Genomic DNA, 25,637 nt, shown 5'->3' with positions numbered 1-25,637 from the left:
ATTTTAATTAGCATTTTTTATGTCTTGATGAGCTTGGGTCAAATCAAGTCAACCTTTATTTATAGAACACATTTAAAAACAACAGAAGTTGACCAAAGTGCTTTACAGATAAAACAAATAAATATACAATGACAAATTGAGATCCTACACATGCAACAATGACAGCTTTGCAGATCCTTGGCATTCTAGCTGTCAGTTTGTCCAGATACTCAGGTGACATTTCACTCCACACTTCCTGCAGCACTTGCCATAGATGTGTCTGTCTTGTCGGGCACTTCTCACGCACCTTACAGTCTATCTGATCCCACAAAAGCTCAATGGTGCAAGCATAACACTCTTTTCCAATTATCTGTTGTCCAATGTCTGTGTTTCTTTGCCCACTCTAACATTTCCTTTTTGTTTTTCTGTTTCAAAAGTGTCTTTTTCTTTGCAGTTCTTCCCATAAGGCCTTCATCCCTGAGTCTTCTCTTTACTGTTGAACATGAAACTGGTGTTGAGCGGGTAGAATTCAATGAAGCTGTCAGCTGAGGACATGTGAGGTGGCTATTTCTCAAACTAGAGACTCTGATGTACTTATCCTCTGTTTAGTTGTTCATCTGGTCTTCCACCTCTCTTTCTGTCCTTGTTAGAGCCAGTTGTCCTTTGTCTTTGAAGACTGTAGTGTACACCTTTGTATGAAATCTTCAGTTTTTTTGCAATTACAAGCATTGTATCGACTTCATTCCTCAAAACAATGATTGACTGATGAGTTTCTAGAGAGCTGTCTGTTTTTTTGCCATTTTTGACCTAATATTGACCTTAAGTCATGCCAGCCTATTACATACTGTGGCAACTCAAAAACAAACACAAAGACAATGTTAAACTTCATTTAACGAAAATGCAAGTGATTTTCTAGTACCAAATTAGCAATTTAGCATGATTACTCAAGGATAAGGCGTTTGAGTGATGGCTGCTGGAAATGGGGCCTGTCTAGATTTGATAAAAAATGACTTTTTTCAAATATTGATGGTGCTTTTATATCAGTAATGTCCATATAATATACTTTGTGATCAGTTGAAGTGCCAATTTCCTTTCAAAACAGCTAAATATGTACATTATATTTGTAAACTTTGGCCACCAGTGTGTGTGTGTATACACACACACACAAACACACACATACATCACTCATATACATACACAAACATAAAAAATACCTTTAAATACAGCATCATGTATTTACCCAGTTCAACCTATTCAAGGACCTTTTAAAAGCTACAGAATAAAAAAAACATTTTCAAAAAGATTTAAAAATGGCTAATGAAGAAGCTGACCTTACATGGAAAGGGAGACTGTTCCAGAGATTAGGACCTATCACAGAAAAGGCACGATCGCCCTTAGATCTATAGCAACAATGAAGGACCCTCAAATGAAGCTGATCTGAAGACCTGAGCGCTCTGGTGGAGGAGTACGGGAGGAGAAGGTCACTTAAGTGTACGGGAGGAGAAGGTTTTACTTAAGCGATAGATATCAGGTGGGAAAAGCTACCATTGACAACAGCACTGATCTGCTTATTGAAAAGTAATGAGTCTAAAATCTCTCCAAGACTCCTTACATGATCTTGTGCATTCGACGACAGAGGACTTAAATGTCAAACCAGGCCAGTTAAAGAGGACATGGAGGAACCTAAAATCGAAACTTCAGTTTTGCTTTCATTTAATTGTAAAAAATTGTTTGCCTGCCAATGTTTAATATCTTTGAAGAAATTTAGGGTGTTATCAAATGAACACATCTTGTCTACACTCACTGGGAAATAAAATTGTGAATCCTCAGCATAACAGTGATAAGATATGCTGTACTTCTGGTCAGAGGAAGCATTTACAGGGAAACTGTGAACTATGATGACGTAACTGGTTGATAGTGAGTCAGGCAGCAGGTAGGGGAAGGTATTAGTGGTTGATCAAATTATGAAGGTACAATAGCACATTTAATCTGCTCACTAGTGTGAGAAAAAAGTAATAAAATGTCTCACAGGTCTCTTGAGTGGTGTCCAGAAAAGCATTTCTAGTCGGGTTTAAAACAGAATCAATTGTATTAAACAATACTTTTGGTCAATTTGTATTTTCAGAGATTACTTTAGAGAAAAACTGTCTTTTTTCCACATGCACTCTGCTTTTCTGCACGTCTGAGCGTGCGGGTGACATCATTGTCAGACAAAAACAACCAAAACAGTGCTCTGAACAGATTGAGACCTTAATGATACATTTTTAGTTATTCTTTTGCTTGCTAGCTAACACAACAGTATTTGGCAATCCTAGAACGCTCCTGTTGTAATCAACTAAGCCATCTACACTGCAAGTAAAATTAGCGACAATACTAACTTAGCGTGGCAGTAGTTCGGCTATATTTAAAACTGTGTAGCTTTTGTGAGAAGCTACTTTTTCCAAAACTTAAAAAAAGATGCTAACTTGTAGCAGAATGTTAATGGCAAACACTTCTGAGTGACCAAAGACAATAATAAAACATGCTCTCCTACTTATTCCTAGCAAACAGAAATACTTTAGCATATGGAAGTTTGGGCATCCCTGATTGCCTGACTGCATAATTTCATTGCATTAGCATGAATAAAAGTGAGCTCCATTACATTTGCATATAGTGTGAAAATAGTAGATTGGTTGGATGCATATCCTTTTTGTAGAAACACATTTATGTGGCCAAGTGTAAATGGTATGTACACACCTATTGGGATTTGAGTGATTGGATTGCTATCTATCGCGAATGCGTCTTGGGAGGCATTTACACTTGGTATTTTGATGATCGGTATCATATAAGCGACAATGCATGAAGTGACCCTAAGTGGTAAATACTACCTAAATATGCCCTTAGTGAATGTACTCTCACTTGTGCACTACTTGTATATTTTTTGTTATTGTACAGCCATTGTTACAGCACTCTAAACAGCCTTGGGCAGATTATTTCTGAAACAGCATAATATTTGTTTAAAGAGCAAATACCTGAGGGCACGTCCACACTAACGATGGGTATTTTGACCTGTTTAAGAGTCACCAGCATCCCAGCATATGGCTCCTTCACCTCCTTGTGTTCAGTTTCTGGTCCCAGGATGGCATCAATCACCAGATTGTAGGCATCATTTAGCAGCTGGACCTGGTCAGGTGGTACTCGGTTAGGATTAGATGTCCAGAAGAATGAACATCAATTTAAAATGTGTATCTAGCTTTGTTATGCCCAATTTTGATCCCTATGTATAACACCTACCTCTGTTGGAAGATAGGAGAGAAATGGGATATCCATTTTCTCACACTGAATGGTGAAGTCCTGGTACAAACTCTGAGCGGACCTCTTGGGATAGAAAATCGTGGGCTCATATTCCTACGTTTGAGAGAAAGGGAGAAAAAAGAGTGACATTTTCATTTAGGACGTCTCTAAACACTTTGAGACCAGAGGATATTGAGTTTGCATAAAATTGATTTTATTATACCTCTTCTGTTTTAATGAATGCAGAATGAACAAAGCATCATAAGCAATGTGACAAACAAAAAAATCTAAATAAAATAAAAGAGCATGAAAGCAACAGAATGGAAAACCAAGCATTGTTGGAAATGTATTTTGTGGTGGCCACACATGAACTAGACAGTTCATTTAAGTCTCCATAAAAGCTTTTGATTTAGGTAATATTTTGTCCCTGTGTGGATTAGTGGTCATCCGATATATCGCTGAGGTCGATAAATTGGCCAATATTCTGACTTTTTAATTATTGGCATCGGCCGGTACATTTTTCTGTTTGGCCGATTTGTTTCTTGAGGGCACAGAGAATCACCTGCTTGCATGTGAAGCGACCGAAACATGTAAACGACCAGTCATGGTTGTTTTGTTTTTTTACGTGCATCCTGTTACTACAATAATAGACCGGTGTGCAACAGGGTCTCATTTAAACTGTCTGTATTTCAGAGCAGATGCATTTGAGCTCATAATGTTAAAGTGCTCACCTGTTTCTTTCTCCCTCTCTCTCCTCAACAGTTTCCAGTAACTTTTAACTGTCTTGTCTAATGCAAAAAATACAAATATCAATAAAACTAATACAGTATCATATACTGTCTGCAAATGTGCACATACTGTATCTTGTTTAAACAGATATAATAAACCAACCTCACACAACTTCAGCAGATCCAACATCCTGTTGATAGCTCATACAGTATATCTTCCTCTGAAGCATGTATTCTAAAAGTCTCTCCTCAACAGTTCCCTGTCACCTTTAACTTTCTTTTCTAATTATAAAAGGCAAATATCAATAAAAATCATTTCATATACCATTTGTAAATATACAGATATCTCGTTTAAACAGAAGTAATTCATGAACCTCTCGAAAATCCAGCGTTTTCTTCCTTCCGAACACTCATCTAACGTCTCTGAAGTGCGTAGTCCATCAGCCAGAATAAAAAACGTCAGGATCAGGATCAAAAGTTCCTCTGATTCACAAATCATGATGGTCAAGTCTGTGTCAATCCAACCAGGTGATCCAGGCTGTTTAATGTGTCAGGAGATTGTTGCTCGAGCTGGATCCGCACAACAATTTCCTGGTTTTAGACAAGAGCCGAGTGAGTCTAAAACCAGGAAAATGTTGCCTCCGGAGGACGTATACAGAGTTAGGATGAAAACATGGTGCTTTTCAAATTGTTTGGAGACCAGTTTCCATAAGAGCTCTATTCACTCAAAACAGCTATCAGTTAAGCCATTAACTGATTAGGCAGCAAGGTATCAGGTCAGCTGCCTACATTTTCGTATGCAGCCAAAGGTAAAAGCGCATCACGTGTGCTAAAAGTAAATGTCTTATTACGTGGACATGCCATCCACGGTTGCTGGAATACTGTGTGTACTGTTATTTCCTTCTTCCAAATATATTAACAATTTATTAATTTGCAAAAAATGACAAAACGTTTTATGACTAAACAGAAATCTGAAGAAACTGCTATCTACCATTTAAAATACAATATCATTTTTAATTTTGTATGAAATTGAGTAAATATAGTGCTAAATATATATATATATATATTAGCAATTTTATGTTTGTTTTTACTATATTAAAATAATTGTGTGATATATTGGCATTGTATCGGCCTATTGGCCACCCTGCTTTTTGGATATCAGCAGACCACTTGTGTGGATATGCAGGGAGATATTGAAGAATTTGAGTTCATAAATCACATATAATTACCTACTAATTTAATTTCAGAAGGATATTAGATATTAATGTGTCATAAAATTGACATTCAGGATACTTTGTAAGTTCATCAAAATTCAGTAGATAAAATGTATGTATTTGTTACATAACGTTGGTACGGACACAAAAAATTAATGCACATTTACACTGGGAATGTATTAAACAGAAGCCATCATGTGATAATACTCTATTGTTCATGCCTTTCCTTTGGATCAGGGAGTGAGTGTTTTATTCATTCCAAGAATCCCATAATGGTAACTGGCCAGACTTTGACTGGCCAAACCTCACTCCTTAAGTCAGAAAAGGGATAACTTTAACAGATTGTACTGATGTGCGTTTAATGGCAGTATGCTAAGGCTCCATAAATCTAACATCACGGAGAAGAATGGCGATGTATAAAGAACCATTTTTTAAAAAATCTTTTTTTAATCTCCTTTTCTCCCCAATTTGTAATGCCCAATGTCCACTACTTATTAGGTCCTCGTGGTGGCGCGGTTACTCACCTCGATCCGGGTGGTGGAGGACAAGTCTCAGTTGCCTCCACTTCTGAGACATTTTATCACGTGGCTCGTTGTTCATGGCATCGCAGTGACTCCAATCATGTAGAGACTCAAACTACTCACTGCGATCCACGCACAACTTACCACGTGCCCCATTGAGAGCAAGAACCACTAATCGCGACAAAGAGGTGGTTACCCCATGTGACTCAACCCTCCCTAGTAACCGGCCAATTTGGTTGCTTAGACGACCTGGCTGGAATCACTCAGCCTGGATTCAAACTCACAACTTAAGGAGTCATAGTCAGCGTCAATACTCGCAGAGCTACTAAGAACCATTTTCTTAATAACCCCATGTTTATTAATGTTTTGTATCTTTTTGGACTTTTGTTTATAGGACAGTGGAGAGATACAGAAACGTTTAAGGATTGAGACATGACATCGGCTGGATTAGAACCTGGGTCCTCTTGTACCAACAGCTAAAGAGCATGTGCAGTACCCACTATGCCACAGCTCAAACAAAAAGTTTCAAACATCCTACTATTTTACTCAATGTACATGCTCTGTACTTACAAATATGCGCAGGTGTCGTGCACACACCAGACCAATGGAGCCATTCTGGTCAGGACCACAAACAACCAGCAGTGTGGGCTGCTTTTTACTCAGAGAGCTCAAGGGAAAAGCCTGGATAGAGAGACAGAGAGAGTGAGACATCTAATTTGGCTCCCGATGAGTAAGCCAAGTCATTCATACTTGTCAAAGGTTCTAAATGCTTAAGAAAGGTAATGCTCTTAACAATAACCCAGCAACATTTTCAACAATAGTAGATAGCCCGTGGAGACAACACCACATGATGAACCTCACTTGCTCCACATTTACACTTCCCTTTTGAAAAGACCAGCACCAAACCAGTATAATCCAGCCTAGACCAGCATAAAAAAATGGTCTAAGATGGTCTTGTCAGTAGGGTTCTTTTAAAATCAGGTCCTTAAATTCAGATAATGGTGGAAATCTTTGCCATTAATGTGGGATGATGTTTGTTAATTGTCCATTTGATGTGTATCTTACATAAGGATCACATTATGAACAAATAAAGCAAAAACACAGTTATGAATGGAAAGGAAATGTGCATGGTATATTCACGTCCAATTAACCATCACTGAAATATGCACTATGCCACAACCAACATTTCTTCCAAATCAGCCATGAATGAGGGTGTAATTGCAGACTTCTGAGAGAGAGGAAGCGAACGCTAATGAAGCTAATGGCATTTCATGGGAGTTGAAATGATCAGCTGATGTGGATGTTATATTAGTGAGCTGATGATTACATTATTATCACTGGTTGTCTTACTCACAGTGCTGGATGAACAATATTGTAACGCTGCTAACACATATCTGAGCGTGGAACATTTTCGTATGTTTCCATCTGTTTTAGTATTGGGGGTATCTGTGTAGGAAATTTCCCCATTGTCTAAAAGAGAGCATACCAATTCATATTGCAATGCAATACTATGCAAAAATACTAGAACACTCCTGTTGTGATCAACGAAGCTTACTACATTGCAAGCTAGCAACGCAAATCTATGCAACAAAACTAGAACACTCCTGCTGTAATCAGCGAAGCTGTCTATTTTGCAAGCTAGCAATGTAAAACTACGCAATAATACAAGAAAACTCCTGTTGTAATCAGCCAAGTGTCTACATTGCAAGCTAGCGATGCAACACTATGAGACAAAACTAGAACGCTCCTGTTATAATCAACTAAGCTTTCTACATTGCAAGCTAGCGACGCAATACTACGAGACAAAACTAGAACGCTCCTGTTATAATCAACAATAAGCTTTCTATATTACAAGCTAGCGACGCAATACTACGAGACAAAACTAGAACGCTCCTCTTATAATCAACAATAAGCTTTCTATATTACAAGCTAGCGACGCAATACTACGAGACAAAACTAGAACGCTCCTCTTATAATCAACAATAAGCTTTCTATATTGCAAGCTAGCGACGCAATACTACGAGACAAAACTAGAACGCTCCTCTTATAATCAACAATAAGCTTTCTATATTGCAAGCTAGCGACGCAATACTACGAGACAAAACTAGAAGCTACTGTTATAATCAACAATAAGCTTTCTATATTGCAAGCTAGCGACGCAATACTACGAGACAAAACTAGAAGCTACTGTTATAATCAACAATAAGCTTTCTATATTGCAAGCTAGCGACGCAATACTACGAGACAAAACTAGAAGCTACTGTTATAATCAACAATAAGCTTTCTATATTGCAAGCTAGCGACGCAATACTACGAGACAAAACTAGAACGCTCCTCTTATAATCAACAATAAGCTTTCTATATTGCAAGCTAGCTGACGCAATACTACTGAGACAAAACTAGAAGCTACTGTTATAATCAACAATAAGCTTTCTATATTGCAAGCTACGACTAGAGCACTGTTATAATCAACTAGCTATATCGCTAGCATCTAAGAAACTAGAAGCTACTGTTATAATCAACAATAAGCTTTCTATATTACAAGCTAGCGACGCAATACTACGAGACAAAACTAGAACGCTCCTCTTATAATCAACAATAAGCTTTCTATATTACAAGCTAGCGACGCAATACACTACGAGACAAAACTAGAAGCTACTGTTATAATCAACAATAAGCTTTCTACATTGCAAGCTAGCGACGCAATACTACGAGACAAAACTAGAAGCTCCTGTTCTAATCAACAATAAGCTTTCTACATTGCAAGCTAGCGACGCAATACTCAGTTACATTTTGCTAGTAACTTGTAGAGTAGCTAATTGACTTTCAATTAAGAGATATTTGTAGCTTAGCAAGCTACAGTTTCAAAGTACCTTGCCCAACACTGATAATGGGAGCATTTATTTGTTTTGTAGCATTGCTCACTCATAGTATAGACACCGTGCACAGAGAAGTGTAAGTTTCCAAAATAATTTGTAAGAAAGGTTCAACCTTGAGGTATGTGCAATCACTTTACATGAAGCAGTCATGGGAGTATGTGTGCAAATTAAATATGATTGTATTTGCTCTTGTTTCTCTCGGTCTCTGTTTCCTTACTGGGAAATTACATGGAATAGACCACTGTGTTCTTGGAAGCAGTAGCCAGTGGATGTATTTTTTCATTTCTTTTACAGGTCTATAGCAGCTGGGCTGAAATCTTCTGTGGTGTCAGCTCCTGCCAGGACTCTGGAGACTACAGCTCTGATCTTCTCCTGTTCGGAGCCTCTGAACCCACAGATTTCGCTTCCATGCTTCCAGCAAATGAGCTCTCTGGAGAGGACTCTGGCTAATTACTCTTGCAGTATTTGCCTTCTATCCTCAACCTGACACACACATACACACTCTTACTTTTGTATCTAAACAAACAGTGTTCCAACATTTTTTACCAATTGATTACCAGGAGTTTTCCATGACCTTTCCAGTGAGTTATTATTACTTTTATTTTATTCAGACCAATTCGTTAATGAATCGATATCTCACAAATCACAACATTTTGGCTCGTGAAGTATTACTTTTTTATTTTGGTCACATTTTTCATCTAATCTCTTTTTTCATGTGGTCATGTTGAGAAATACAGTATATGTCAAATTCAATGGGAACACAGACAGTGTAATGCACTGTGGTTAGGATATTTTATTAAGTCAGCCTGCATTCCTTACTCATCTAAGATGACGTAACTGAAGCACTTATCCCCCCGATGTAGACAGACCGGCGTTGATTTTGGCATCCGAACTGGGACAGATAGTTTGGTTGTGAAATCACATAGTGGTAAAATGGTTCAACCAATATCCCCCTCCAAACAACTGTACAGATGTAATGCCAGCCTCAGAGCTACTGAGTGACGTGTTTTCTTTAGATGCAATTACCTCACTGAGGTCGTATAACAGGAAGTTTTGTTGATGCTAACCGTGGCAGCTGCTTGTGACCGCGAGCCTTCAAGGGGCGTAAGGTTAAATCTGTAAAACTCTTCTAACGGTGTGTGAAAATGTACACAAGCCAAATCAGGAAACAATTTCAGGCTTAAACTGACTCTTAGGTAGGTCAAGAGGAGGCCCGTGCAGACTGTCAGCCTGACTGAATCCAGATGGGGTGGTTGCAGCTGTGTGACCACAGTAGTCTGGTTTGGGTGGGCCTGTCTCTGTCAGAACCCTCAGGCCGCCATGATACCAGAGCTCTAAGACATCCCGACTACAGTCCGGCAACAAACAAACTAGAGACTTTCGACGCCTTAAGTGATAGTACATTGGATTTGTCAGAGGGGGCTTATTTTTTGGTTTTGGTTTTCATTATAGAAGACAGTAGAGGCAGTCAGGAAAGTAAAGGTGAGAGAGAGGGAATGGGTTCGGGAAATGGCTTGGGTCAGATTCGAACCAAGGTTCCCATGAGCCAACAGCTCTAATTTACACTGCCGGCCAAAAGTTTGGAATAATGTACAGATTTTGCTCTTTTGGAAGGAAATTGGTACTTTAATTCACCAAAGTGGCATTCAACTGATTACAAAGAATATTCAGGACATTAATGATGTAAAAAACACCATCAATATTTAAAAAAAGTCATATTTTATCAAATCTAGACAGGTCCCATTTCCAGCAGCCATCACTCCAACTTATCCTTGAGTAATCATGATAAATTGCTAATTTGGCACTTGCCATTATATCAAACACTGTTGAAAGCCATTTGGTTTGTTAAATTAAGCTTAGCATTGTCTGTGTTTGTTTGTGAGTTGCCACAGTATGCAATAGACTGGCATGTCTTAAGGTCAATATTAGGTCAAAAATAGTAAAAAAAGAAATAGCTTTCTCTAAAAACTCATCAGTTAATCACTGTTGAAGGCTATACAATGCTTGAAAATGCCAAAAAATTAAAAGATTTCATGCAAAGGTGTACACTACATGTCTTCAAAGACAAAGGACAACTGGCTCTAACAAGGACAGAAAGAGATGTGGAAGACCAGATGTACAACTAAACAAGAGGATAAGTACATCAGAGTCTCTAGTTTGAGAAATAGATGCCTCACATGTCCTCCGCTGACAGCTTCATTGAATTCTACCCGCTCAACACCAGTTTCATGTACAACAGTAAAGAGAAGACTCAGGGCTGCAGGAGTTATGGGAAGAACTGCAAAGAAAAAGACACTTTTGAAACAGAAAAACAAAAAGGAAATGTTAGAGTGGGCAAAGAAACACAGACATTGGACAACAGATAATTGGAAAAGAGTGTTATGGATCTTAACTCCATTGAGCTTTTGTTGGATCAGTTAGACAGTAAAGTGCCTGAGAAGTGCCCGACAAGACAGTCACATCTATGGCAAGTGCTACAGGAAGTGTGCGGTGAAATGTCACCTGAGTATCTGGACAAACTGACAGCTAGAATGCCAAGGATCTGCAAAGCTGTCATTGTTGCACATGGAGGATTTTTTGATGAGAACTCTTTGAAGTAGTTTAAGAAGTTCTGAAAATTTGTTTCAAATTGTAATAGTCATTTTTAACTTTATTAATGTTCTGACTATACATTGTGATCAGTTGACTGCCAATTTGGTGAACAAAAGTACCAATTTCTTTTCATGAGAGCAAAATCTGTACATTATTCCAAACCTTTGGATGCCGGTGTATTCATATATTGTTTTTACCAATAAAAACTCACATACTTACATAATTACATATATGCAACATATAATTCAAAATACCACAAAATGGCCATAATCAAGAAACATATATTTTCCCAAATACTAGAGGAATTTTAATATGTTCAAATATGTCCCAATATATGAACTATATTGTATATGTTCATATAATGGCCATATATCATATTTCCGAATGGGATTAAAGGAAAGTATTTTATTATAGCACAAATAATATTTGCTAAATATCTAGTATAAAATTAGTTTGAAGGAACATTTTTGGTTTGTGTTGATGAAGAGCTACTTGAGTCTTTGTACGGGGCTGTAAGGGTACAAGACAAAAAAGGTTGGGAAGCACTGCTCTACAGAAACAGCGACATCAAAGGTTCCCCGCTGTTTTCATCAGCATTTGCAGCAGGGCCTCAGCTATTAAGAGGACTGTTGAAGTTCAGCAAACACCGACAGACGTTGAGAGTGGTAAATTCCAAGCAATGTGTAAATGCTTGCATGTGGTAAATACAGGATTCAAATTCAGAAATAGGATGTAGATGTGTTAACTGGCACTTTGCACTTGTTCATTGGTTTTTAACTTTTGCAATTAACTTTTGTTTTTCTCTGCTGTCCCATTTGGAGGGGAAAACAATGCTAAATGCAATTCATGAAATGCAACAAACCATAAATGAACATAGTTGGGTGGCATTCACATTGAATGCATTTTTGCATCCGTCTGCGCTTAATAATAATTTCGAGTAAGAGTCTTGTGCAATAGCACAGCATTTTTTAGACACTGTGTCAATTTAGAAAGAACATCAACTTTTAAAAATGCATCTTGAAACACCTGCAATCTTTTTTCAGTGCAAGAACGCGTTACTCTTAGACATAGTTATCTGTTGTTTACGTCAAAGTCTGTGTGCCCAGTATTTTTGCTGAAAATTCATCTGTCACCTGGTTGAAGCGAGCCAAATTAGCTAGATGGACAGATTGTATGACACGCTGTCAAAAACATGAACAAAACTATACTAGGTACTGTAAAAGAAATACCACCAGGCTATGGCTTGGTATCATCAACCACCTCATGATTAGATAAAGTGCTGTGAAAAAGTATTTGCCCCCATACTGATTTCAACTGCTTTTGTGTACATCTTATACTAAAGGGCAATAAGGCAATCTGAGTAAACACAAAATACAGTTTTTAAATGATAATTTTAATTCTTGAAGCAAAAAAGTTTACCAATACCAACTGGGCCTGTGTGTAAAAAGTATTGCCACCCTTAGTTACTCCCCAAACAATTTGAAACTGCATTCATAATCCAGGCCTGATTACTGCCAGCCCTGTTCAATCAAATCAACACATAAATAGAAAATTTTCAGCAGCATGAATTTGGCTAAACGGTCTCACCCACTATGTAGCACACTATGCCTAGGTTGAAAGAACTTCCAGAAATCATGAGGAAAAAGGTAACTCAAAATACATCAGTCTGGGAAGGGTTACAAAGCTATTTTTATTTTATTTTTTTACGATTTAAAATTTCGCAATTATGTTGGGTTGTCACTTTTAGGTCTAATTTAAAATCTGGGTCCTGAAGCAAAACCAGTTGCGATCCACTGTGCATTTCACTGCATGTGTAAGTGTGGACAAACCTTTGTGATGGCAATAGCACACGCATGGCCCCATATTTCAATCAACTGCTGCTGTCCAAAGCGATAGTCCCGCAGGAGTTCCGTCTCAATGGTCGACACCTCTGTTTTACTAAAATGAAAAGAGAAAAATAGGCCAATTGCATTGACATAGAATTCATAATACACATGGTTTAAGCTCATCAATGGGCATGATTTATGCTTCAACATCAATGCAAACAAGGGTTAAGTTGGAAGGGTGGGTTTTTTTTTACATGGAAACCAAGGAGTGCAATACACCACCTGATATTTACATGTGTGTATTCTGAGCACATTGTATTGGAGATGCCAACCATTCCATGCATGGTGTCCCTGTGTGTAATTCCTGTTTAGCCACCATTCAGGGTTTATGCGACTTTGAGTTTAATGTTGGCAACTGGTAACACAACACGACCAGGTCATTACTTCACTGCTAAAACATGGAATGCCTTCTAAATTAAGACCTACAGCAGGGACATGTTTGTGCACTCAATGAGCATTGGTCGTTACATGAGAGCCCTCTGCTGGAAGAACACAGAACTGCGGTCAGGACAATACTAGGGTGTCCATGACAGCCTGTCACCATGCACCTTGCATCTACTTTAAATGGTGAATGAAACCGTTAATCTGCCTAGCATCCCTTTTTGGGGTTCCACGGAAGAACGTAGGTCGTACAGGACTAAAGCAACATGGTGGTGAGTAAATTACCAAATTTTATTTTGGTAAAATGTTCATATAACTATTTGGAATATTGGCAGAGCATCACTCAGGATGTAGAAACTGTACATGCTATTAATGGCTCTTGCCCAATTTATTTCATCCCAGAAGCATTTTTTTTCTTCACATTGTGTTTCCAGGACAACAGATTCATTGTAATGTGTAATGTTGTCTCTCATTGCTTTAGGCAGTTCAGAGAGAACAGAGGAAGAGCTATTTATAAAACTGATTATCCGCCGTGGACTGATGAGCATCAGGGGTTTTTGAGATACGTTAGTAGCCTTTTCCAGCTTTATTCAACCTCTTAAACATGCTTAAGCTGGCAAGGCTGTTTTGTTGGCAGGTTTTAGAGTGGTTTTGGGCACTTTTCTAGACTTCTGGTTAGACTGTGAAATCAGACTAGCTTAAAATGGCTATTCATGACATAAAAACGTTTCATTTTGCACGTTTACATGCACGATCTTACACCGATTACTGTTTGCTTAACAAGCTGATAATGTGCAAGTCATGAAAATGCCTTAAATGTGTTCTTTCATTGGCATTCTTTCATTCATAAACTATTTAAGCATAAACCAAATGTCATGCCTAGATTTCCGCCCATTACCCCGATTTCACTTCGCATGTTAACACGTTTAAGAGAGTTTCTTACCGGCTTATCCATTGTGCGTAATTATATATATTTTTCCAAATCCAAAAATGCAAGAAAACCGTATTTACACAGATTTTAATCTGTTTTTGACTTCAAAACGTAAATAGTCAAAGTCGATTATTTAAAATTTCACTTTTTTTTGCTTTGTCTTATTTTTTTATAATTATCAGCGTGTTGGTGTGCATGTAAACGGACTCAATGGCGGCTTTTTAAGCATAATCGCTGCAAATAAATGTTTAAGCAGACTTTTGTGAAAATCATATCAAATTCAATGGTCAATTTAAGCAGAAATTCAGGTAAATCTAAGGGTTCACATACTGCAAATGTATTATCTGTATAGAGTTGCATTATCTGTACAACATATTACATTTATGCAATTCCCTGAGCTGTATTTTACATTTATGCATTTGGCAGACACTTTTATCCAAAGCGACTTACAGTGCATTTTAGTACAGGGACAATCCCCCCGGAGCAACCTGGAGTTAAGTGCCTTGCTCAAGGGCCCAACAGTGGCATCTTGGTGGTGCTGGGGCTTGAACCCCAGACCTTCTGGTCAGTAACCCTGAGCCTCAACCACTGAGCCACCACTGAGCCACCACTGCCCCTCTGTATAGATTAAGTTATTTGGCATTATACTGCATTTTCCATTTTAAGATCTTTTCCTCTCAAATTGTTTTGAGAACAAAAAAAGGCACAGAGATAATTTAAGCCTGTTGCCTGCTCAGACTAAGTATGTGCTTAACTGTCAGACAGACATTATTACCAAAGCAATTTCTGTGAAACAAAAGAACATTAAAAAGGAGATAGTTGCAATACATTTTAACTTCTTTTCTCAACCGTTATGGTGTTTAAGCAATTTCTCTTAAGAGAGTGAAATGTTGCTTTTATGCAACAGCTCAATGAAAGGGTTTCTTCAACTTCGGGCACTTTCAGCTGTTGTGAAATGTTTTCACACTCTCACTATTTTACACTAGTACTACAGTGTATGTACACGCATCACTGTAAAAAAAGTGGTCTGTTTTTATATTTTCTGAAAGCCATAATTTCATTTCCAGCACATCTCAAATTCTGTTTTGTGTTCTTTGCTGGAAATGGTGCTGATGGAAATGACATATTTTATGTTTTTGAAATGAAATGCACAACTGTACAATTGTACACACAATTACATCAATTTGATTGCCAACTGAAAATATTCTGCACACAAGTGATATTTACCTTAAATTGTATTTGTTTTATTCAAACATAATTCTCGTATTTTATCTCAAGTGTGCTCTTCACTGACACTTTTGTTGACTAGGTTAACAATTACACTAACTTCTATAAGACAAAAAAAACTTGATTAGAGGTAAAATATTTTGGTGTGGTGGAAATGATGCCACAACTGAGGGACAGTCGCAATTTTCTAAAGCTTTTATAGAAATTATTTTCATGCAATACATATTGAAATGTTTCATGTTTATTTCATTTTTTGTTTAGATTTTCATAGTTTTAAACATGAAATAATTTGTATTTTTAGAATAGATTTTCATAGTTTGTTCATAGTTTTCATTGAAAGTCTGTGTCTGGGTCAATGCTAAAACAAAATCTGTAAATAAAAGACAAAGACCTGATAAAAAGTTTTCATGTAAGTTTTAATGTGACCTTTATATAATATATAAAAAGTTTGAATCTGTTTAAATCTTTCCCTGGGACATGAAATTGCCAAAGTTGAAGATACAACCATAAACGAGATATTTTTACTGAGTAATGTACATTTAAGAAAAACTATGGCTTCAGTCACCATTCACTGTCATTGCATCTGTTTTCCATATAATGAAAGTCAATGGTGACTAAGGCTGTCAGTCCCTAATATTCAACTCAATACCTCCTTTTGTGTTCCACAGAAGAAAGTCAGTCCTAGGGCCGTAACCACAATATACATTGAGGGGGACAAGTTTGAGGATGAGCCACCAGTTAAAGGAGTAGTTCACCTAAACATTTTAAATGTATTTTTAAAAATGTACACACTTATTTACTCACCCTTATGTAGCTCAAAACCCATATGCTGTTTTTTTTTTTCTTAGAACATAAGCAGCTCTATTCCATAGAAGAACAGTTTATATTAAGCAGGAGCGGTCAAGCTTCATAAAGGACAAATCCTATAGAGCACTAAAGGTTCAGTATAAAGACATCATAACAGTAGTCCATATGACACGTGCACTATATCCCAAGCTTTCTGGGGACACACAACAGCTTTGTGTTGTATGGACTACTTTTATGGTTTATTAATATATATATATATATATTTTTTCCATTTCTGCATTTGGCAGACGCTTTTATCCAAAGGACACAATGGTGGTGGCCGTGGGGATTCGAACCAGCGACCTTCTGATTAACAGCCCTGTGCTTTAGCCACTATTCCACCACCACTTTTTGTATGGAAAAGAGCAACACTCATGTTCTTGAAGAAAAACCTGTGTTTAGATTCTACTGGGCAAACAGGCAAACACACACACACACACACACACAATGATGGCATTAAATAATTTTGTGCATTTTCTTTTTGCTAGCCAGTCGTGTAATTTTACAGATACTTCAATGATGAAAAGAAATTCCAATTATATTAGTCTTTTCTTTGATACAGCACAAAAAAGAAAGAAAAGATGACTAAAACCGGCAAATTGCTTGCAATGTAGACACAGTGTTTGTCTTGTACTGAGTGAAAAAAAAATCTCTTTCAAAAACACATTATAAAATGTTGGGCCTTTATTGCATCTAAAGCCTTTACTCAGAAAAGTATTGCATTCAAAGCCTTTACTATTTTAAAAGAACCATAGATGACAATTATATTTGTGACCTCAACACCCACGACCCCCCACCCCCAAAATGGTTTGGTCCCCCCAATGTTCAAGACACACGGCCTTGTCGAATGCATCTTGAGTGCCTTTAAGACAAAGCATACTGTATATTCTTAAAACCAACCAGGGGGCAAGACGGTCTGTACTATATTCAATCATATTTTTTGTCTTCGGTCACTTTTATGCTACAGGTCACCTAACACAATGTGAAGGTTTACTCGGGTCAGGATGCACTCTGATCACTGGCATAACCCACCGCATGGAGTATCCCAGCCTTTTGGCATTTACAGTCTCCAATAGAGTGCCACCGCTGTCAAGCCGAGTTAGCAGGGGAGATTTCCTGGTGTACTGTGACACAGTGATATTTGTAAAGTTCATCCGAGTCTAGTGCTTTTGATATTTCCTTTCCTATCAACCTATTGAGGGAAGACATTTTTTGGGTGAACTATTTCTTTCAGTGCAAAACTGAACATACAGACAGGTAAAACAATTTAAATGTCAAGCTGCTTTGTGGTGGGAAAACATCACTGAGAAGACCTCCCCACTAGGGGTCAGCGTGGCCCAGAATGTTCTCATTGCACCTAGATTAGCCATCAATTCAAATTGCATCACATTATTAGCTCAATTAACATATATCTGTAAATCTATACCAGGTAAAATCTACCATTTGTAACAGAGTCCTTAAAATGTCCATTAGTTTTGCATTAGCATCTCCATTGGCATTTATATTCCACAGGGCTAGCGCTTATTCTTGTTGATTCTTAGTGCAGACACACACATGGATACACAGCCAAATGAAGAACCGTATCAGCCCGCATGTTCCACCAGTGTCCGCCTCAAGATTTTAATTTCCCCTCAAGGAACCAGGCTATCTGAGCCTGTGCTGGTCATCTGTAATAACAACTTGGCTAATGAGGTTGTTTACCTTCTGCCCACAAGCTTATTTAACACGCCTGGAGTGCTGCAACAGTTTCTCTTATTTGTGAGCACGTACACGCTTCATAACTTCATAACACTTCCAAACAACCCGAGTCCCACTGGAAGGGTATACACAACTCAAATGTACTATTAAGGAAGTTTTACTGACTTAAGATTAGCTAGCAAGAGTGTTGAAACTAAGAATGTATTCACATATTCAGGATTAGTGAGGACCAAATGTATTTATTTTATAATCAACACTTAGAAAGCTTATAGGTCGACCACTAAACTGAATTTTTGTGTTACACGGAAGAACAAACATAATTTGGGTTGTAAATGATGACAGAATTTTCATTTTTGGGTGAACTATGCTTTTAAGCCTAGATTTCCATAGCACAAAATAGAGGGTTTACTTTTCAAAATCACTTTAGTAGCATTTTGCCTCTTTCTCCACATTTTAGACCATTGTACTTAACCCAGCACACCACAAGACAACTAAATAACCACCTCTCCAGTTTAAATCATGGGCTTGTTTTTGGAGACCAACAGCCTTTGACAAGCATCCTCTCAATGTGTTCAGTTAGCACAGATTTAACAAAGGAAACGAGTGGGTGGAAATGATATAAAAGAAATGTAATTATTATTGCAAACAGAATTGTACATTGATATTTCCATATGGCATTTGGTGGATAGACAGGGATTGAAAGCCTTTGCGGCAGCTGACATCTGCTGATTTATTCAGTATAAAATAATTTTCACACATTGTCATATGCACTCTTTAATTTCTGCTGATGAATTTGTGCTCTAGTGTATATGCTGCTACGAGCATTTGATTGCAATTTAATGTAACATTTAAAAAAAAGATGGAAGAAGCAAATAGCTTTCTCCCTGCTAAGAGACTGAAATCCTAGACAGTAAATATGGAGGTTGCCTAAACCATTTGGTTTCTATTAGTGTACAGAAATAGTTCAACCGAAAATGTAATGATGTTATTCCAAACCTATATGACTTTCTAGGAGATGTTAGGTAGAATGCTTATGTAATTTTTCTCTACATTATGAAAGTGAATGGTGTTCAGCAGCTATCAAGCTACAAAATTGACAAAAAAAGAAACATTAAAAGCACCAAAATCACTTGATATCACTTTTTAGTTTTTATGGAAGGCAGAAAGTCATTCGGGTTTTCAGTAATATTAGGGTGAGTAAATAGTGCACAATTTGTCATTTTTGGGTAACCTATCCCTTGAAAATGCATCAATTGAGTCTATGAAAGGAAAATGGAAAACAACATTTAATGATGCTGAAGAGCTAGAAACTGAGCTCTCATGTTATCCTTAAAGCAATTAAAAACTTCTAAAAGGGGGAGACGCACAAACTCTTGCCGACTCCCTCCTAATGAGTGTCTCTACTTCCTGCTCGTTAATGAGATAAAAGCCGGCTTGCGCCACTGGTGTGAAGGAATGGTCTTTGGAGAGTTAGTTCAGCTTGAAACTTTTGTCTGCATGTGTACAAGTAAATCAGGTGATGTGACAGATCTTTAATCAAACAGTGTCATAGAGATGGAGAGAACAGAAAGACAGTGAAAGGTAAGTTCGAAGATGCACAGGAAGGAATCATAGACTGGACTTCTATGGTGATGTGTGACAAAACCAGGCGAGCTGCCTACATAGGCAGCAATCTATCCAAGGTAGTGGAAGAAGCGAGAGAAATGTTTATCATTATGATATTTAGAATTCATTCAGTGCTCAAAAGTATGTTTAAAAATAGTGCATCTAATTAAAATGGATTGTTTTACCCAATATTTGTGTGTGCTTCATATATTAATGCTTACTTTGGAGCATCACAGTGTTAGCTTAGCAACATGCTTTGTGTGAGGAGCGCTATTTTATATGACGCTCGGAAATGCTGCCCTTGTCGAGCGTTCCAAATCGGTCACTTACGAGGGTCCATTTCAGTTTCAGCGCTGCCTTAGAAGGCAGCTGCCTATGTAGGTTTTGGAAAAGAGCCTTTGAGTCAGCAGATACGTTGTTTCTAAAGGTGATTTCTGAGCCAAAGGACAGTGGGCTGCACTGTTGGATGGAGTTGACACCAATGTTCTGAAACTTCACAGCTCTTGGCAGTGCGAAGCCTGGCTTGGCTGACATATGTTTAGATAGAAGATTAAATATGTATCAAATGCAACACTCTTGTTCTAATATTAGCTTAGTTTTGACATTAATCAGCCAAGGGAAGTGAAATTTTACAGTGACACAGAACACACATAACAGTTTATTAACATCTGAAAAGGGATCTTTCCAGAGTTTTTCCATGCTCAATGAGCTACGTATTAAAATGGTAAACAAATGTCTGCTTTTACATAGTTTCATGTTGCCTTTCAGTCTTCAGTTTTTCCATTAGTTCGATTCATCATAAATACACTGCATTACAGATACATTCTCTACCTCTGACCCAAAAATTCAGCTCTAAGCCAAGGTCACTTAGTGACAAAGAACAAAACACAATATTATTCACTACGAGCAATAGAAAAGATAAATCACCACTTCACCTACTCTACTGGAAATAATGGGCCATGCCCTAAGAGTACCTCTATAACTTGGATCTATGATAAAAGTTTCAAGTTTAAAGCACAAAAAAGGCTGGTCAATCGCGTATCTACAAGATAAGTTCAGCTTTTTTAATTTGATAAGTGCTTTTGAATGTGAAGTGTAATTATCAGAATAGAATGGAATAGAAGAAAATATGATCAATGCTTGCCCACGCCACCACGATTCTAGAGTGGTTGCCAACATGTTGCTCTGCAGTTCTTAGAGTTTCCTGGTTGGTTACTAGGTGGTTGTTTATTTCCCATAAGACAAAATAGGCCTCACCCAGTCTATATGATATTCTGGCACCAAGATATCAATTGGTCCCTCCTTCAATGGAAGCGCTCTGGCCATTAAGAAAATTGAAAAATTTGAACATTAAAAAAAATTAATCACGTTTCCTCTACCAAGCATACAATTCATGGTATCATTAGTGTCTGTAGAATGAGAAGTGAAATACTAAGGGTTATGGTTTATTTACATATGAGAATGTCACTTTAATTTTCACTTCAACACCGTAAATTTGCATGTCAAACTTTGTCAAACTTTAACCCCAAAGAGAAGTTGATTGGTTTACCAGTAACTTCATACATGGCAACACTGAATATTCACAATGGACGAGGAATAATTTTTGCGGCAGAGGGCCAGGCGACAATCATCTAAGTGGCTGCTTGTGAACCTTGGGAACACCTGGTGCATTCACAGGGCAGAGCGGTCTCAGGAAATAAGAGTCACAATGTCGGATTTATGGCAACAGTGAAGCCCAAGCAGCATCAGGTGCCAAAGTGATAATGAATCACTGGACTAATGTCCCATAATGCAGGATAATTATGATAAATAGGCTTCCTACACTTCCCAATAATTTAAAGACATCATATTGTATCATCCTCCCCACTTTGCATTATTGACTGCTCACATCCTCAATGACCAAATCTTTAACCTGTCATTTACCTCTAATTGTGAAAAAGTATGCATTTCAATTGTCCGTTGGGGTGTAAGTGATCATGAAAACCAGGCACACCTGAAAATAGTATCAGGCTTTGGCCCAGCAGGCCAGATCACTGCACAATGACTTTCATCTGGCCAGATGAAGCGGTAAACAACAGTCAGCCACGACTGAGCTTCAATCATTTCTCTGAAAGCATGAAAGCAAGGAGCTACTCTAAAGGCTCCTGAGAGGATCACGCTCTGGCCATTTCTCATCCTGCAGATGAGAAAATCGATAAAAGGGTCATGGGCATCGTCTCTAGTCCTCCGCATCACTTCGGATAGGCCTCTTAACTCAATTTGGAAACCCATTGCTGAAGCGGATCACTTTCCCCCTGCAAAATTACTATAATACATCAACTGTTCCATTTTTCTGAGATGGTGCAAGTCAGAGAATTTGGCCTAGCATGTACGGACCTCTTTAAAAACAGGCCTGTTTTGGAGCCAGTCAGCTCTGGGCTGGTTGCCAGTCTCCATGGCAGCATTTTGGTGACAAGGGAGCCTTGAATTTGATGAACTGTGCTTGGCACTAAGGACCAAATTCAGGAGGACTTCATTTGGAGCTACACTTGACTCAAACACCTGGGGTCCCACTTGAAATCTATGCGCTATAAAATATGAGTTAACTTTTGCACTCAATAATGAAAGTTCCATCAAGGGACGTTCCATATTAACACTGCCCATTTAGTTCAAGCAGACCGGACATTGGTGTATGGAGGTACTAATTTCTGCAACAGTACGGCTTGCCAAAGAAACCACAAAATGTGATTAGCAATGGTAATTCATGGCTCTAATCCATTAGTTTCCTTCAGTGACATTACATCAAATGGTGCAAAGTGGATCTGATGTAACTTTTCGATGGTCTTGTGCTTGTGTAATTATGGCTTGTGCCAGTTGGCAGGTTCTCAAGTAAATGTGCCCAGCTAGATATAGCAAGAGGACCACAGGAGAGTTTGCAAGTGGAGGAAACCATGGTAACAGAGAGAGCCAGGTCACAGAGCCGAATGTGCCCGCAGACAGGTTGAAGTATGCACAGAAGAGAGAGAGAGAGAGAGAGAGAGAGAGAGAGAGAGAGAGAGAGAGAGAGAGAGAGATAGCAGGTACAGCCCTTCAGGTCCAATTAAAGTGCTGCATGGCAGAACTGGAGTAGGACAGAAAATAGCACAAATAAAAAAGTGAATATTTAGCAGTAGAGGTTAGGGATGGGCACAAGTATTGAGTAGGCCTAATTTTAAGTAACAGCGATGATCTATTATGATCATTGGTGACGTGATTTTTCTGAATTTGAAATTCAGTAACGACTACTCACAAAAGCATCAAAAAAGGGGCCTTGATTGAAATTTCACAATTGGTTACAGCATGATTTTCAGTACCTCAAAGACAGAAATTTAATCCAACCCTGCATACGGTGACTTTTCATAATGCTCATGCTTATTATTTGTAAATATTCAAGCAATTATGAAAATAGTGGTGTGCACTGATGACAATGTTTTCTGCAGACTGATCTCACTGTGAATTTGGCAACGGTAGGTCAAAAGTTCTGCTGAAATAGATCTACACTTTTCAAAATTTAAATCACTGCCTCCATCCCCAACACGTACCACCCCGGTGGCCAAAACATGTAAGCTCCAGTTTCCAGGCGAATTGTCCACAAGGAGGCAGCAAAAGTTAGTTGTATTTTTAGTATTGAAATATGTAATACAGTCAATAGGAATGGATTTTTTCGGAACTCTACCCCCTAACCCAAAACCTAACTTTCAGTGGAGTGCAAATTTCATTTTAGAGTGAAAATGCAACCTTCTGATCATGCACATCATTGTTTTTGTGAACGCAATTACTTCTGGGTTTCCATGGGACCAGAACCCTAGTCTCTGAGGTTTCATGCACAACACATCATCAGCAGCACTAGAAGGAAATGTGATCATGGTTGAACTGATGCAAAATGTCTGATGGTGGAGGGCGCTTGTCTGTAATTCGGCAGTATGGGGTTGATTTCTGGGTCCATGGACTTTCGGAAGCTACATGCCGTTATTCCGTGTGATCATGCTTTCTGAGCATCTTATTTTCATTGCGTTTTCAACAAGTTTTTAAGTAATGACAAACATTTTTTGTACATTTTGTAAGCACCTATCATTAATAAATATGCAAGACACTGAAAAAACAATGAGACACGCTGCCATGGCCTATGACTAAATATTGAATATGTAAATAAACCAATAATAAAAACAAATGTAAAAAGCGCTGCTGAAATACCCTTCTTAATTATTAGTTTAATTTATCTGTTATGGACTAGATTGTGATGACTAAAATGACTAAAATATCCTTCCTTAGTAAATATTTTTGTGCCTCAGCTGATTGTAACAGCTGTGTATGGCCATAGCTATGATATATAAAATCCCCTGTAATTGTTTGCTATATGCAAAGTATTTTGACAGGATTTATTTAAGGCTGACAGAGACAAATCGAGGAACTTTGCATTTGCCATCTGGAACAGTCTAGGATGTATACGGTGTGTAAACTACAAATCGTTTCTCTGGTTGGAATAGGATCAAATAAAAATAAAAAAATCCCAAAATAACACAATCTTTAAATGTAAAGTGTAATCTAATTGCAGCATATTCATGCAGAAAGATTCATATGGTTCATAGGGTGAAAAACAGCACAAATGTTGCCTAAATAATTATGCAATATATCTCAATTATGATGTTTCCTTTTCATGATGTTCTCGAGGGGTGTGGGGTGAATTCAATATTTCACTAGCGGTTAATGATGAAAAATGATACAGAACAGTCCAGACCGATTATAGAACATAAATAAAGGAAAGCAGGACCAGTTTCTGTGCTTACACTCATCTGCTTCCTCAAATAAATATTCGATACATGACAAGCTAAGCAAGGTGATGTATTTCATCTAACCCAAATCTGCCACTACTACTTTTGTAGTGCAACTAATATGCTTTCTTCCATGGGCTTCCTCAAACAACCAATGTGACACTATGTTGCCATTATGCAAAAGATCTCAAGTAGCTTCGTAATATCATTTGGGTGAATCTCAAGAAAACACTTAAAAAGCTTATAGGTCGACCACTAATCTGAATATGTGTTACACGGAAGAACAAACATAATTTGGGTTTGGAACAATATGAATATTCAATATTGACATATAAATATTCTGATAAAAAAAGATAGATAGATAGATAGATAGATAGATAGATAGATAGATAGATAGATAGATAGATAGATAGATAGATAGATAGATAGATAGATTGATTGACAGAACACAGACAGATAGACAGATAGACAGATAGATAGATAGATAGATAGATAGATTGACAGAACACAGACAGACAGATAGATAGAATGACAGAAGACGATAGATAGATAGATAGATAGATAGATAGATAGATAGATAGATAGATAGATAGATAGATAGATTGACAGAACACAGACAGACAGATAGATAGAATGACAGAAGACGCTAGATAGATAGATAGATAGATAGATAGATAGATAGAATGACAGAACACAGACAGACAGATAGATAGAATGACAGAAGACGCTAGATAGATAGATAGATAGATAGATAGATAGATAGATAGATAGAATGACAGAACACAGACAGATAGAATGACAGAAGATGCTATAGATAGATAGATTGACAGAACACAGACAGATAGATAGATAGAATGACAGAAGACGCTAGATAGATAGATAGACAGACAGACAGACAGACAGACAGATGGACAGACAGACAGATAGAATGACAGAAGACGGACGGACGGACAGTTTGTATTTTTTCACATTATTTTGCTTTAATTACATTATCTGCATTATGGTTCTAGAAATCAGCTTCATTTCTTTAAGCAAATGTCATTTTATTTATTGATTTAATTTTGGGGTGCAATAATTCTTGACATTT

At 37.8% G+C, this 25,637-nt stretch overlaps 1 protein-coding gene across 1 annotated transcript in view; it reads right to left on the bottom strand.

Annotated features, from left to right (window-relative positions):
* Positions 1-25,637, bottom strand: part of LOC127639934 (yjeF N-terminal domain-containing 3-like) — a 42,647-nt gene that overhangs the window by 1,799 nt on the left and 15,211 nt on the right. The window contains exons 2-5 of the mRNA XM_052122278.1: positions 13,016-13,124; positions 6,286-6,396; positions 3,253-3,366; positions 2,991-3,141 (exon numbers count right to left, since the gene is read on the bottom strand). Coding sequence (XP_051978238.1) covers positions 2,991-3,141; positions 3,253-3,366; positions 6,286-6,396; positions 13,016-13,124 — 485 coding nt within the window. The remainder of the gene's footprint in view (positions 1-2,990; positions 3,142-3,252; positions 3,367-6,285; positions 6,397-13,015; positions 13,125-25,637) is intronic.

This window comes from Xyrauchen texanus, chromosome 48 (genome assembly GCF_025860055.1).
Source record: "Xyrauchen texanus isolate HMW12.3.18 chromosome 48, RBS_HiC_50CHRs, whole genome shotgun sequence".
In the NCBI taxonomy this organism is placed as follows: domain Eukaryota; kingdom Metazoa; phylum Chordata; class Actinopteri; order Cypriniformes; family Catostomidae; genus Xyrauchen; species Xyrauchen texanus.
The sequence above is the reverse complement of the archived record's forward strand: the minus strand, read 5'-3'. Positions and strand labels throughout refer to the sequence as shown.